This window comes from Pelophylax lessonae, assembly GCF_965119305.1.
Source record: "Pelophylax lessonae genome assembly, chromosome: 5".
NCBI classification, from domain to species: Eukaryota; Metazoa; Chordata; class Amphibia; order Anura; family Ranidae; genus Pelophylax; species Pelophylax lessonae.
Genome location: NC_138772.1, coordinates 55209732 through 55222030, shown reverse-complemented (window position 1 = coordinate 55222030; position 12299 = coordinate 55209732). Strand labels below are relative to the sequence as shown.

General features: G+C 43.7%; 1 protein-coding gene across 4 annotated transcripts in view; it reads left to right on the top strand.

Moving 5' to 3' along the window:
* Positions 1 to 12299, top strand: part of PEX1 (peroxisomal biogenesis factor 1) — a 172564-nt gene that overhangs the window by 146347 nt on the left and 13918 nt on the right. For all 4 annotated transcript variants that reach the window (XM_082257814.1, XM_082257813.1, XM_082257812.1 and 1 more), the window contains exon 21: positions 716 to 940. In XM_082257814.1, coding sequence (XP_082113940.1) covers positions 716 to 940 — 225 coding nt within the window. The remainder of the gene's footprint in view (positions 1 to 715; positions 941 to 12299) is intronic.

Sequence of the window (12299 nt, the reverse complement as noted above, 5' to 3'; positions counted from 1 at the left end):
GCACTTTGCAAAGTGCACAGTCTATTTGTCTTTAGTAAATCAACCCCAATGTCCCAGCCACTGCTTTTTTCAGATAGACTAATTCCCTTTTTGTTTTACCGGTTCATTCCCATAAGGGTACACTGGCTTTTTGTTCCACCTACTCTAGACCAGTGTTTCTCAACTCTGGTCCTCAGGGCACACTAACTGGCCAGATTTTAAGTATTACCTTGGGGAGATGCAGACTAGAATACTGCAATCACTGAGCAGCAAATGATATCACCTGTGATGTATTTCAGTTTTCTTGCAAACCTGGCCTGTTAGTGTGCCCTGAGAACTGGAATTGAGAAACACTGCTCTAGACGACTTAGTCAGACCATCCAAGGTAATGTTCTCAAGGATTAGGGTCCACCCTTTCCTGTCGAGTTGCATTTTAGTGGACCTGTAAGTGTTTCTTTGGCTTTTCAGCATCAAGCAACTGTTTACCAGATTTGCAAGGCTACCACCTTGTCTTCTGTTCACGTATTCTGTAAGATCTACCAGGTAGACAGTGCAGCCACAGGAAGGACTTTCTGTGTCCCCATTTGTTGAAAAAGAAAAACCCTTTTTCTATGCTTTAATGGATAGTAAAAATGGTTATAATTTTTAGGAAATAGACAGCATTGTAGCTCAGTCATAAGATAATGTAGACACGAGAGAGGACAGTTTTCCAATATTTGTCTGTTGATACTTTCAGGACAATGGCTCTGGATCTGATAGTGATGCAAGTTTATCATCAATGATATTCCTGAACCACAGCAGCGTGTCTGATGAATCAGGAGAAGTGGACAGTGTCTTAGATCAATCGCTTACCTCTCTGGAACTGATCAAAATTCCCCCAGAAGACCCCAAATCCAGTATATGGCGTCTGTATTTTGGGAGCTCCAATGATTCAGATCTTGGAAACGGCAGCTCTGATAAGGTATTTCCCACATTTGAATGTAGGTAAATGTATTTATTTCTGCCTGGATGGTTGGCCTCACTGTATACTTCCCAATAAACCAGCTAATCAAACTTTCTGTTCTGTAATTTGGAACTTGCATGCAATTATCTAATAATCACTTAAGAGTTAAAGTGTAAGTAAAGGCAACATTTTTGGACAGACTGTGGAAGGGTTATATGCTTTGTTGAATTTGTATTGCTCTTTGTGTCCTTGCTGGGGAGATTTAGGATTCTCTTCAACCTTCTGTTTCCTTTTATGTCTACAGAACAGGAAGTAAAAGAAAACGTCCTCATGGGGACACAGGCAGCAATACATAACTTGAGATAGCTTTTAACCCTTCCCTAGCGTGGAAGAGTGATCTTTACATACATTTTTTAAACGTAAAGCAGAAGGGGAAATAAAAAAATGTACAGACGTATTAATTACAAATGCACAGAGAACAGTGATAATGGGCAGAACTCGATAAAACACAGTGACAATTGTATCAGTTTACTGAAATTGAATTGTTGATTAATTGTAATTGATTGATTGGCATTACTATACATTACATACTGCTCTCTGGCATGCATTTCAATATGAAACTAATGCAAATTGTATCATCATATTTCAAATGTGTTAACTATTTTATGTATCTTATTTAGCTGAGCTTGCATAAGTAATTGCATCCAACAAAACTGTTAAAAGAAACCTGTAATAAGATGAGCTGTATATATAATATAAGCTGTATTCTCCCTAAAAAAGCTAGCTGTCTGGCTGTATTTGGCTTCAGTGTGGTCTTTCCTTGGGTTAGCTGTCTTTTCCTGTTAAAAACTTGCTTGGATCCCATGCTATGCGGCATCTACAGGCTCTTTCTAAATTCAGCTGCCTCTCTACTCCCTGAGTTAAGTAAGTAGGTAAGTTTGCCTTAATGTGCACTACATAGGACAAGTGCTCTGGCAAGTGCTCCTGGGGCCCCAGGCCTAGCTCATTACTAATTTAGAAAAAATCCTGACCTGGCACACTTCTTCGCACCATAAGGGCGGTTTTGCGCTAATACCCTCTGTTAACACCTTCACTATAATATATATATATATATATATATATATATATATATATATATATATATATATATATATATATATATATATATACAGTGCCTTGTGAAAGTATTTGGCCCCCTTGAACTTTTCGACCTTTTGCCACATTTCAGGCTTCAAACATACAGATATAAAACTGTAATTTTTTGTGAAGAATCAACAACAATTGGGACACAATCATGAAGTGGAACGAAATTTATTGGATATTTCAAACTTTTTTAACAAATAAAAAACTGAAAAATTGGGCGTGCAAAATTATTCATCCCCCTTAAGTTAATACTTTGTATCGCCACCGTTTGCTGCGATTACAGCTGTAAGTCACTTGGGGTATGTCTCTATCGGTTTTGCACATCGAGAGACTGAAATTTTTGCCCATACCTCCTTGCAAAACAGCTCGAGCTCAGTGAGGTTGGATGGAGAGCGTTTGTGAACAGCAGTTTTCAGTTCTTTCCACAGATTCTCGATTGGATTCAGGTCTGGACTTTGACTTGGCCATTCTAACACCTGGATATGTTTATTTGTGAACCATTCCATTGTAGATTTTGCTTTATGTTTTGGATCATTGTCTTGTTGGAAGACAAATCTTCGTCCCAGTCTCAGGTCTTTTGCAGACTCCATCAGGTTTTCTTCCAGAATGGTCCTGTATTTGGCTCCATCCATCTTCCCATCAATTTTAACCATCTTCCCTGTCCCTGCTGAAGAAAAGCAGGCGCAAACCATGATTCTGCCACCACCATGTTTGACAGTGGGGATGGTGTGTTCAGGGATATGAGCTGTGTTGCTTTTACGCCAAACATAACATTTTGCATTGTTGCCAAAAAGTTTGATTTTGGTTTCATCTGACCAGAGCACCTTCTTCCACATGTTTGGTGTGTCTCCCAGGTGGCTTGTGGCAAACTTTAAATGACACTTTTTATGGATATCTTTAAGAAATGGCTTTCTTCTTCCATAAAGGCCAGATTTGTGCAGTATACGACTGATTGTTGTCCTATGGACAGAGTCTCCCACCTCAGCTGTAGATCTCTGCAGTTCATCCAGATTGATCATGGGCCTCTTGGCTGGATCTCTGATCAGTCTTCTCCTTGTATGAGCTGAAAGTTTGGAGGGACGGCCAGGTCTTCGTAGATTTGCAGTGGTCTGATACTCCTTCCATTTGAATATTATCACTTGCACAGTGCTCCTTGGGATGTTTAAAGCTTGGGAAATCTTTTTGTATCCAAATCCGGCTTTAAACTTCTCCACAACAGTATCTCGGACCTGCCTGGTGTGTTCCTTGTTTTCATGATGCTCTCTCCGCTTTAAACGGACCTCTGAGACTATCACAGTGCAGGTACATTTATACAGAGACTTGATTACACACAGGTGGATTCTATTTATCATCATTAGTCATTTAGGTCAACATTGGATCATTCAGAGATCCTCACTGAACTTCAGGAGAGAGTTTGCTGCACTGAAAGTAAAGGGGCTGAATAATTTTGCACGCCCAATTTTTCAGTTTTTTATTTGTTAAAAAAGTTTGAAATATCCAATAAATTTCGTTCCACTTCATGATTGTGTCCCACTTGTTGTTGATTTTTCACAAAAAATTACAGTTTTATATCTTTATGTTTGAAGCCTGAAATGTGGCAAAAGGTCGAAAAGTTCAAGGGGGCCAAATACTTTCGCAAGGCACTGTATATATATATATAGATATATATATATATATATATATATATATATATATATATATACACATGTATATTTATTTTTTCTAAGAACATTTGTTTGGGTTTTTATAAGGGTTAAATAAAAAATGTTAACTATTCAGAGCTGCTATATCTGTTGCATATTCTCATTTGTAGAACACAAACTCATTTGAAGTAGCATTACTTCAACATGGCAGAAAAACTTTATTTTGAATATACAAAAAAAGAAGAAAACAGGACCCCATCCTGTCATAGGAGGGCTTTACTGGCATAGATATGACACCAATTCCACTAATTAAAGTGTAACAAAATGTATTTATTAAAATTATGTCACATGACATTAATACATCAAAAACATTATGAACAATGGTGCATAGAACATATTGAACATATAACCTCCCAAGGGAGGGACCAGTTATGAAAGCCTCCCACACCGTGGTGGTGTCACGAAAGGGCCCCAAACTGAGGATAGTGCTAGATGAAAATAACTTCCGTAGGTCAACGTGTTTCTTCAGGACCCAAACATAAAGGAAGGACCTTATGAAAAGAAAGAAACTTATGTTCTGTCAAACATAACAACCATAAATTAGACATATATTCTCAACAATGTGACCATTTTACATAATCATGAGCATTAAAAATAAAAGTATAAACTACTTTTAGAAAAGAAAAAAGGAGTGCATTACCCGTGGTCACCATAACATTTTTTTTAATAAAATGCCAAAAACATACTCACAGACAAGAAGAATAAAATCGCATTACAAGAATCCACCACACATGGAATTGAACATGTCCCTGTAGATAGGACCGCTAACGCGTTTCGGGAGTCAAGCTCCCGTCATCAGAGCTGGTCTTACCTTCAGCAGGCCCAAATAAATACTGGGCGGGACCGTCCAGCACACAGACCATCCCTCCTTCCTCATCCACCTCAAAAAATAGTCCCAAGAAAAAATGTCCCAAGAAAATGGAAAGTATTCAAAAACGCCAATCTTGGCGTTTTGAATGCTTTTAAGTGCAAAGGAGGGATTTGAGGTCTGATAAACCCCAGATCCCTCCATAAAGAGTACCTGTCACATGCCTATTGCTTTACATTCCTTGTGGACAGGACACTAGGCAGAAAAAAAGTCTGGCTATGCCTATGGGCAGTCCCAGAGGGTATACTCCCTCTCCCTGCTATAGGTACTCTGCCTAGTCAGGAGTAAGGACCTAGTTCCTTGCTGGGATCTCTGGCTCTGGCAATTTTTTCTTTTTTCTTTTTTTCTCCTAGTTTTTCTTATGAGATCTACAATCAACTGTCAGACTGGATAATCTAGATCCAGTGGTCACCCCAGTCTGGCCAGCGAGCACGTGCAGACCGCAACATAGCCCGACTGGATGGGGGCTGACCTGCAAGTTAAACGCCTTATGAGGTCGCATACGACCGGGTCTCGGCTTAAGTCGCAGCGTTCCTCCTGGCCAACAGCCCCCCCATTTCGACGGAGAGGGGTTCTGTCTGGAGTGGTGTCCGTCTGGTTCCTGGTATGGTGAGTAGCTGTCCCCCCTCTCCCCCAGGTTTTTGGGGTGGATATGGGCCCCTCTTTGGGACAGTTGGACCCCTGGGTTCCCCTCCTTCCCATCAGGCACCCCCTTCATCTGTCTCCCCATCCTACCCCCCTCCACTTATGCTGGGGCTGTATGAGTGGTCTGGTCCACCTCCTGGGGAGGGGGCAGGGCGCTATGCTGGTGATGGGGGCGGGGGTGCGCTGCCAGCAACTGGACGATCAGCTGTGCAGGGGGGGCTGTACCTGGTGGGGGCTTATGCTAGGGCGCTCTGTCCTGCCTGGGCCTGTCTTTCAGATATAAGGATCCCTCCTGGGTCCCTGGGAGCCACGTTGTGCCACACGAGACCTCCATTTTCTTGTAGCCTGTGTGCTCAATGCGCGGGGGCCATGTTTGTGTAGTCCAGGGGCTATTTTGCGGTGGTTTGCCATTGAAAATAGTGGGGGCCATGACAGTGGAGCCCTCTGGGCGGCGATTTAGGCGATGGGAGCCCCTCCTCATTCCCTGGTGCTGACTCCTGGATCCTTTAATTTCCTGATCGCTGCTCATGCAGTGCAGATTCTCCTGGTGGCTGCAGTGCCTGGTTTCTGCGGGGTGGTGAGTCTGGTGGGGTCCTCTCCCTCTCTGCTGAAGATCAATTAGTGCTCTGTGACTGGCAATCAAATGGTGCTGCCAGAGCGGTGGGGGTTGTTCCTTAGCAGTGTTTTACACTTTTTTGTGGGGTCCCCCTGGTGAATAATAGTCTTTGGAGCACATCTCCCCACCTGATCCCCTCTCTGGGGCTACGGGGCCCTCCGGGTCCCATTCATCCATCAATGCACTGACGGCGGTCCTGGAGTCTGTGTCCTGGGTGGAGTTGGCTTTTGGGTGACAGGCAGGCATAAAGTGCCCCTGCCTTCCCCTGCCTCATCTGTCTAAACAGATCCTGAATCTGATTCGGCCACCGCGGATGTGGGTCACCCTGCTGGGTCTGCAAACACTCGCCCTGAATCCTCAGATAGTGAGGATGATTCCTCCACTTCTGCAACCACCCATGAAAAGGCGCTGGTGGATGCACTGATTGTTATCTGTGGTTGAGACTTAAAGTTGAAGGATGCAGCTGTGGCTGCGATGGAGGTGCATGTTCCCTTTGGCACTCACAGTCAATCCAGACACATCCATTTGGCCATCCAGAGCGGCAAAAGTGTTCCCTTTCCCCTCCTATTTTGACAGAATTCTAACTGAAGTGTGGGGATGACCAAAGCATCCCCTTGGGGTCCCTAAGCGACTTGCTAGGTGATACCCCTATAAGGAGTCCCTTCTTAAGAAGTGGACTGCTCCACAAGTGGTGGACCCTCCGGTTTCCAGATTAAAAAAGGCAACCATGATTCCGGTTGAAGAGTCCCCAGCCTTTAAGGACCTGGCTGACAGGAAGGCGAGGCTGTGGCTCACAATTTTTACACCTTGCCTGGTTCGGCAATGAGGCCGGTTTTCACCAAGGCCCTGGTGTCGCAGACTCTGAACGAATGGGCTAAGCTTTTACGCCGTGACCTGGAGGTAGAGTAGCTCCCTTCTGCCTTTGCTGAGCTGGTGGACCAGCTGGTCCAGGGGCTGCAGTTTATCTGTGATGCCTCTTTGGATGCGTCTCCCCTAGTGGCTCTCTCTTTCGGCAGTGGTCCTTCGGCGTGTCTTTTGGCTCCAATGCTGGTCTGTGGACAAGACTTCTAAATAGGTCTTGACTGATCTTTTCTTTCAAGGAGATTGCCTATTTGGTGCTACCCTGGATGACATAATTAAAGGTCTCACGGGGGGAGAGTAACTTTCTTCCGCAGGCTACTGAGGGCACAGACCCTCGTTGTAGACATGGCTTTGTTGTGGGAGAGGAGCATTATCAATTTGTGGCATTACCTTTTGGTCTAACATCTGCTCCTCGGGTTTTCACAAAAGTGTTTTCCCCGGTGCCAGCATTGTTAAGCCAATGGGGGACCGTGGTACTGGGCTACTTGGACATCGTCCTTCTGCAAGCAGAGTCTCTTCCTGCTCTGGTGGAAAACCTGGAAATCACCATACAAGCTTGAGGGAGTTCAGTTGAATTCTGAATTTTCAGAAATCTGCTCTGGTTCCGTCCACAAGCTGGTCTATCTGGTCTGACTCTGGACTCGGCCTTAGCCAGAGTGCTCCCTCCTCTGGACAAACTCTAGAAACTTCAGGCTGCAATTCGTCTCCTGCTGCTGTCCAGCAGATGGTCATCCCTCTGAACTTGCATGTGGGTGATGGACCTGATAGTGTCTACCTTTTGAGGCAGTTCCATTTGCACAGTTCCATACAAGGTCCCTGCCAATGAGATTCTGGCCAAATGGGACAAGAGTCCACAGTCTCTGGACAATCAGACCCGGCTGAAGTTGGGAACGAAAGAGTCCCTGATATGGTGGCTTTGTTCTTCAGCGCTTCAGCTGGGCAAATCCTCCTCCTATTGTATTAGCCAGTTGGTCACCACAGATGCCAGCCTTTCCGGTTGGGGTGGCGTCCTCTGAAAATATTCTGCTCAAGGGATCTGGACACTGGAAGAGTCCGGACTACTGATCAATGTCTTGGAATTCCAAATGATCAGACTGTGCCTGGAACATTGGACGGATCATCTTCAGGAATGTCCAGTGCATATTTAATCGGACCATGCCACGGCCGTGGCTTATGTCAGTCACCAGGGGGGGCACAAAAAGTGTCCCGGTGGCTGTGGAGGTAGCTGGCATTCTAAGGTGGGCAAAACAATTTGTCCCATCCCTCTCCGCAGTACACATTCCCGGGGTGGAAAACTGGCAGGCGAATTACCTCAGTCGGCAGGCGTTGGACTAAGCGGAGTGGTCACTTCATCCGGAGGTGTTTCATCAGTTGTGTCTCTGGTGGGGCATCCCCGAGGTGGATCTATTGGCTTCCCGGCTCAACAGAAAGGTGCAGAGGTTTGTGGCTCGGCCACAGGTAACTCTAGCAGCCGCTACAGACGCGACGCGCTGGTGGCCCCATGGGGTCAGTATCATCTGATTTACTCCTTTTCTCCTCTCAAGCTTCTGCCAAGACTTCTTTGCAGGATTGAGGCAGAATGTAATCCGATCATCTTAGTTGCCCCGTTCTGGCCTCGCCGGGCTTGTACGCCGATCTGGTGTACGCATCTGCGGATGCTTCCATTGGCCGCAAGTTTTTTGCAGGCTGCTGTTTAGAGGACCTGGTCCTCTTTAAGAGTGCATTGTTTTTTTCAGGTAAGCTCCAGTTTTGGTTGAGCTCCTATTTACCTGGTTGGCTATAGTTAGCCATGGGAATTTATTTTTGGCTGTTCCCACCCCTCATGTTTAACACTGCTTTGGGACGTCCCAATGGTTAAGAAGATCAGGAGCTGTGTCCGTCAATGAACAAAAGAGAAAATGGTATTTTTGACTTACTGTAAAATCCATTTCTCTAATGATCATTGACAGACACAGCACCCCCCCCCCCCCCTGTGGAGTTGTAATTCTTCTGAGACTGATTGTAACAAAACTGAGTACCTATAGCAGAGAGAGGGAGTATACCCCCTTTGGACTGCCCATAGGCATAGCCAGACTTTTTTTCTGCCTAGTGTCCTACTCCTGTAGGGAGCAGTATTACCCATTGGTTAAGAAGATCAGGAGCTGTGTCCGTCATTGAACATCAGAGAAATAGATTTTACGGTACGTCAAAAATCCAATTTTTTCCCCAAAAACTGCATTAGAAAAACCACTTTGCAGATTCCGTGTGACATAAAAAATTGCAAAACCCACCAATTTATTCTCTAAGGCCTCTGCTTTAAAAAAAAAAAAAATATATATATATATATATATATATATATATATATATATATATATATACAATGTTTGGGGGTTCTAACTAAATTTCTAGCAAAAAATAAAAGGATTTTCACTTGGAGACAAAAAGTGCCAGATAATGCCTGGTCTTTAAATGGCTAAAGGATATATAGTTGATAGAATTAAACATATATGTATTAATACTTTAAATAAAATCAGTTTTAAACAATAAGAAAACATGCTATAAACCAAAGACTCATCTACACAAAGGACACAATACAAAGGGGGGTCAGGAGGGCAACAGTACTGGGATCTGGAGAGCACAGTACAGATTCCAGGACTCTGCCCAAGCACAGCCATCCTGGTATGGCTTAGTAAAAAGCATGACTGTCCCAGCAAATCCGGGACAGTTGGCAGGTATGATGTAATGCAAGAGTATCATGGGGCTCCCATGCACCTGGGGACTCTGGGCATGTACATAAATAAATAAGCTTCGCCAAGGAAATTATTAATAATGGTGACTCAATTAATAAATAGTAAATCTCTGTGGATAATTAATAAAATTCGTGCAACATGTGCCACAACAATCAAAATAATAAAAATAAATGACACTGTGTGTGAAATCCCAGTGATAATAGTGCAATAGTTTCACAATAGTGTAAAAGTTTCCAAAAATGAAGTCCTTAATAATTCAGAAAAAAATCTCAATAATAACTTGTGCTGTGCTTCAAACAGTGAATCAGTGCTTCACTCCACTCTATTTCTTCCAGTGCTCCAGTGATTTGTGCTCTTTAAGCAGCTCACCTTACACATAGACTCATATAGAGTCAATCAGGCATCAGTGGTAATTAGTTATGGTATATCCTCTGCAATCCTCCAACCTCCAACAGCTTAGCCTTCAGATCCTGGTATACTCTTAGATATAGACTCATAAAGAGTCAATCAGGCTTCATTGGTAAAGCACATCCTCTGTAATGCTCCACCTCCAATGGCTTAGCCTTCAGATCCCAGTACACTCAGATAAAAGAAGGCATGTGCCCATGCATTAAGGCTGCCAGTCCCTACGTACAAGGAACAGGGAGCAGCAGTGACTGGTCGTTATAGGAAGCTCCTGCACAATGGAAAGGTTTTACACTGGACCACTGCACACATGTGGGAGAAATACAGATAGCACACCAAGATTTAGTTAAGAATACATGTGGATCTTGCATTTAGGAATATTTGCTTATCCCCGAGGAGGCCAGTTTCCAGTCTGTATATGGCAGTATTCTCTTCTCATACTGTAGCACTTTCACAAATACAGTGGGTACGGAAAGTATTCAGACCCCCTTAAATTTTTCACTCTTTGTTATATTGCAGCCATTTGCTAAAATCATTTAAGTTCATTCTTCTTCCTCATGAATGTACACATAGCACCCCATACTGACAGAAAAACTCAGAATTGTTGACATTGTTGCAGATTTATTAAAAAAGAAAAACTGAAATATCACATGGTCCTAAGTATTTAGACCCTTTGCTGTGACACTCATATATTTAACTCAGGTGATTTTTATTTCTTCTGATCATCCTTGAGTTCTACACCTTCATTTGAGTCCAGCTGTGTTTGATTATACTGATTGGACTTGATTAGGAAAGCCACACACCTGTCTATATAAGACCTTCCAGATCACAATGCATGTCAGAGCAAATGAGAATCATGAGGTCAAAGGAACTGCCTGAAGAGCTCAGAGACAGAATTGTGGCAAGGCACAGATCTGGCCAAAGTTACAAAAAGATTTCTGCTGCACTTAAGGTTCCTAAGAGCACAGAGGCCTCCATAATCCTCAAATGGAAGACGTTTGGGACGACCAGAACCCTTCCTAGAGCTGGCCGTCCGGCCAAACTGAGCTATCGGGGGAGAAGAGCCTTGGTGAGAGAGGTAAAGAAGAACCCAAAGATCACTGTGGCTGAGCTCCAGAGATGCAGTCAGGAGATGGGAGAAAGTTGTAGAAAGTCAACCAACACTGCAGCCCTCCACCAGTCGGGGCTTTATGGCAGAGTGGCCCGACGGAAGCCTCTCCTCAGGGTAAGACACATGAAAGCCCGCATGGAGTTTGCTAAAAAAAACCTGAAGGACTCCAAGATGGTGAGAAATAAGATTCTCTGGTCTGATGAGACCAAAATAGAACTTTTTGGCCTTAATTCTAAGCGGTATGTGTGGAGAAAACCAGGCACTGCTCATCACCTGTCCAATACAGTCCCAACAGTGAAGCATGGTGGTGGCAGCATCATGCTGTGGGGGTGTTTTTCAGCTGCAGGGACAGGACGACTGGTTGCAATCGAGGGAAAGATGAATGCGGCCAAGTACAGGGATATCCTGGACAAAAACCTTCTCCAGAGTGCTCTGGACCTCAGACTGGGCCGAAGGTTTACCTTCCAACAAGACAATGACCCTAAGCACACAGCTAAAATAACGAAGGAGTGGCTTCACAACAACTCCGTGACTGTTCTTGAATGGCCCAGCCAGAGTCCTGACTTAAACCCAATTGAGCATCTTTGGAGAGACCTAAAAATGGCTGTCCACCAACGTTTACCATCCAACCTGACAGAACTGGAGAGGATCTGCAAGGAGGAATGGCAGAGGATCCCCAAATCCAGGTGTGAAAGACTTGTTGCATCTTTCCCAAAAAGACTCCTGGCTGTATTAGATCAAAAGGGGGCTTCTACTAAATACTGAGCAAAGGGTCTGAATACTTAGGACCGTGTGATATTTCAGTTTTTCTTTTTTAATAAATCTGCAACAATGTCAACAATTCTGTGTTTTTCTGTCAGTATGGGGTGCTATGTGTACATTCATGAGGAAGAAGAATGAACTTAAATGATTTTAGCAAATGGCTGCAATATAACAAAGAGTGAAACATTTAAGGGGGTCTGAATACTTTCCGTACCCACTGTACATACTTTATATGTCTGATAGAATCCATTTGTATCTAGAAGAAAAAATAAGCTCTAACGAGCAGGGCCCTCTAGTTCCTCCTGTTTTTTAATTGTATTGTAACTGTATTGTCTTCCCTCACATTGTAAAGCGCTGCGCAAACTGTTGGCGCTATATAAATCCTATATAATAATAATAATAATAATAAATAGTATACTTGTTATGTACAGCCTGCAGTGATAACAAGGCGGTCAGGACACAGCAAGAGCCTTCTAATGTACAGTGAAGCTCATCTGATTGGGGCTAGCACTCTTTGTGGGAAAATTGCATGTG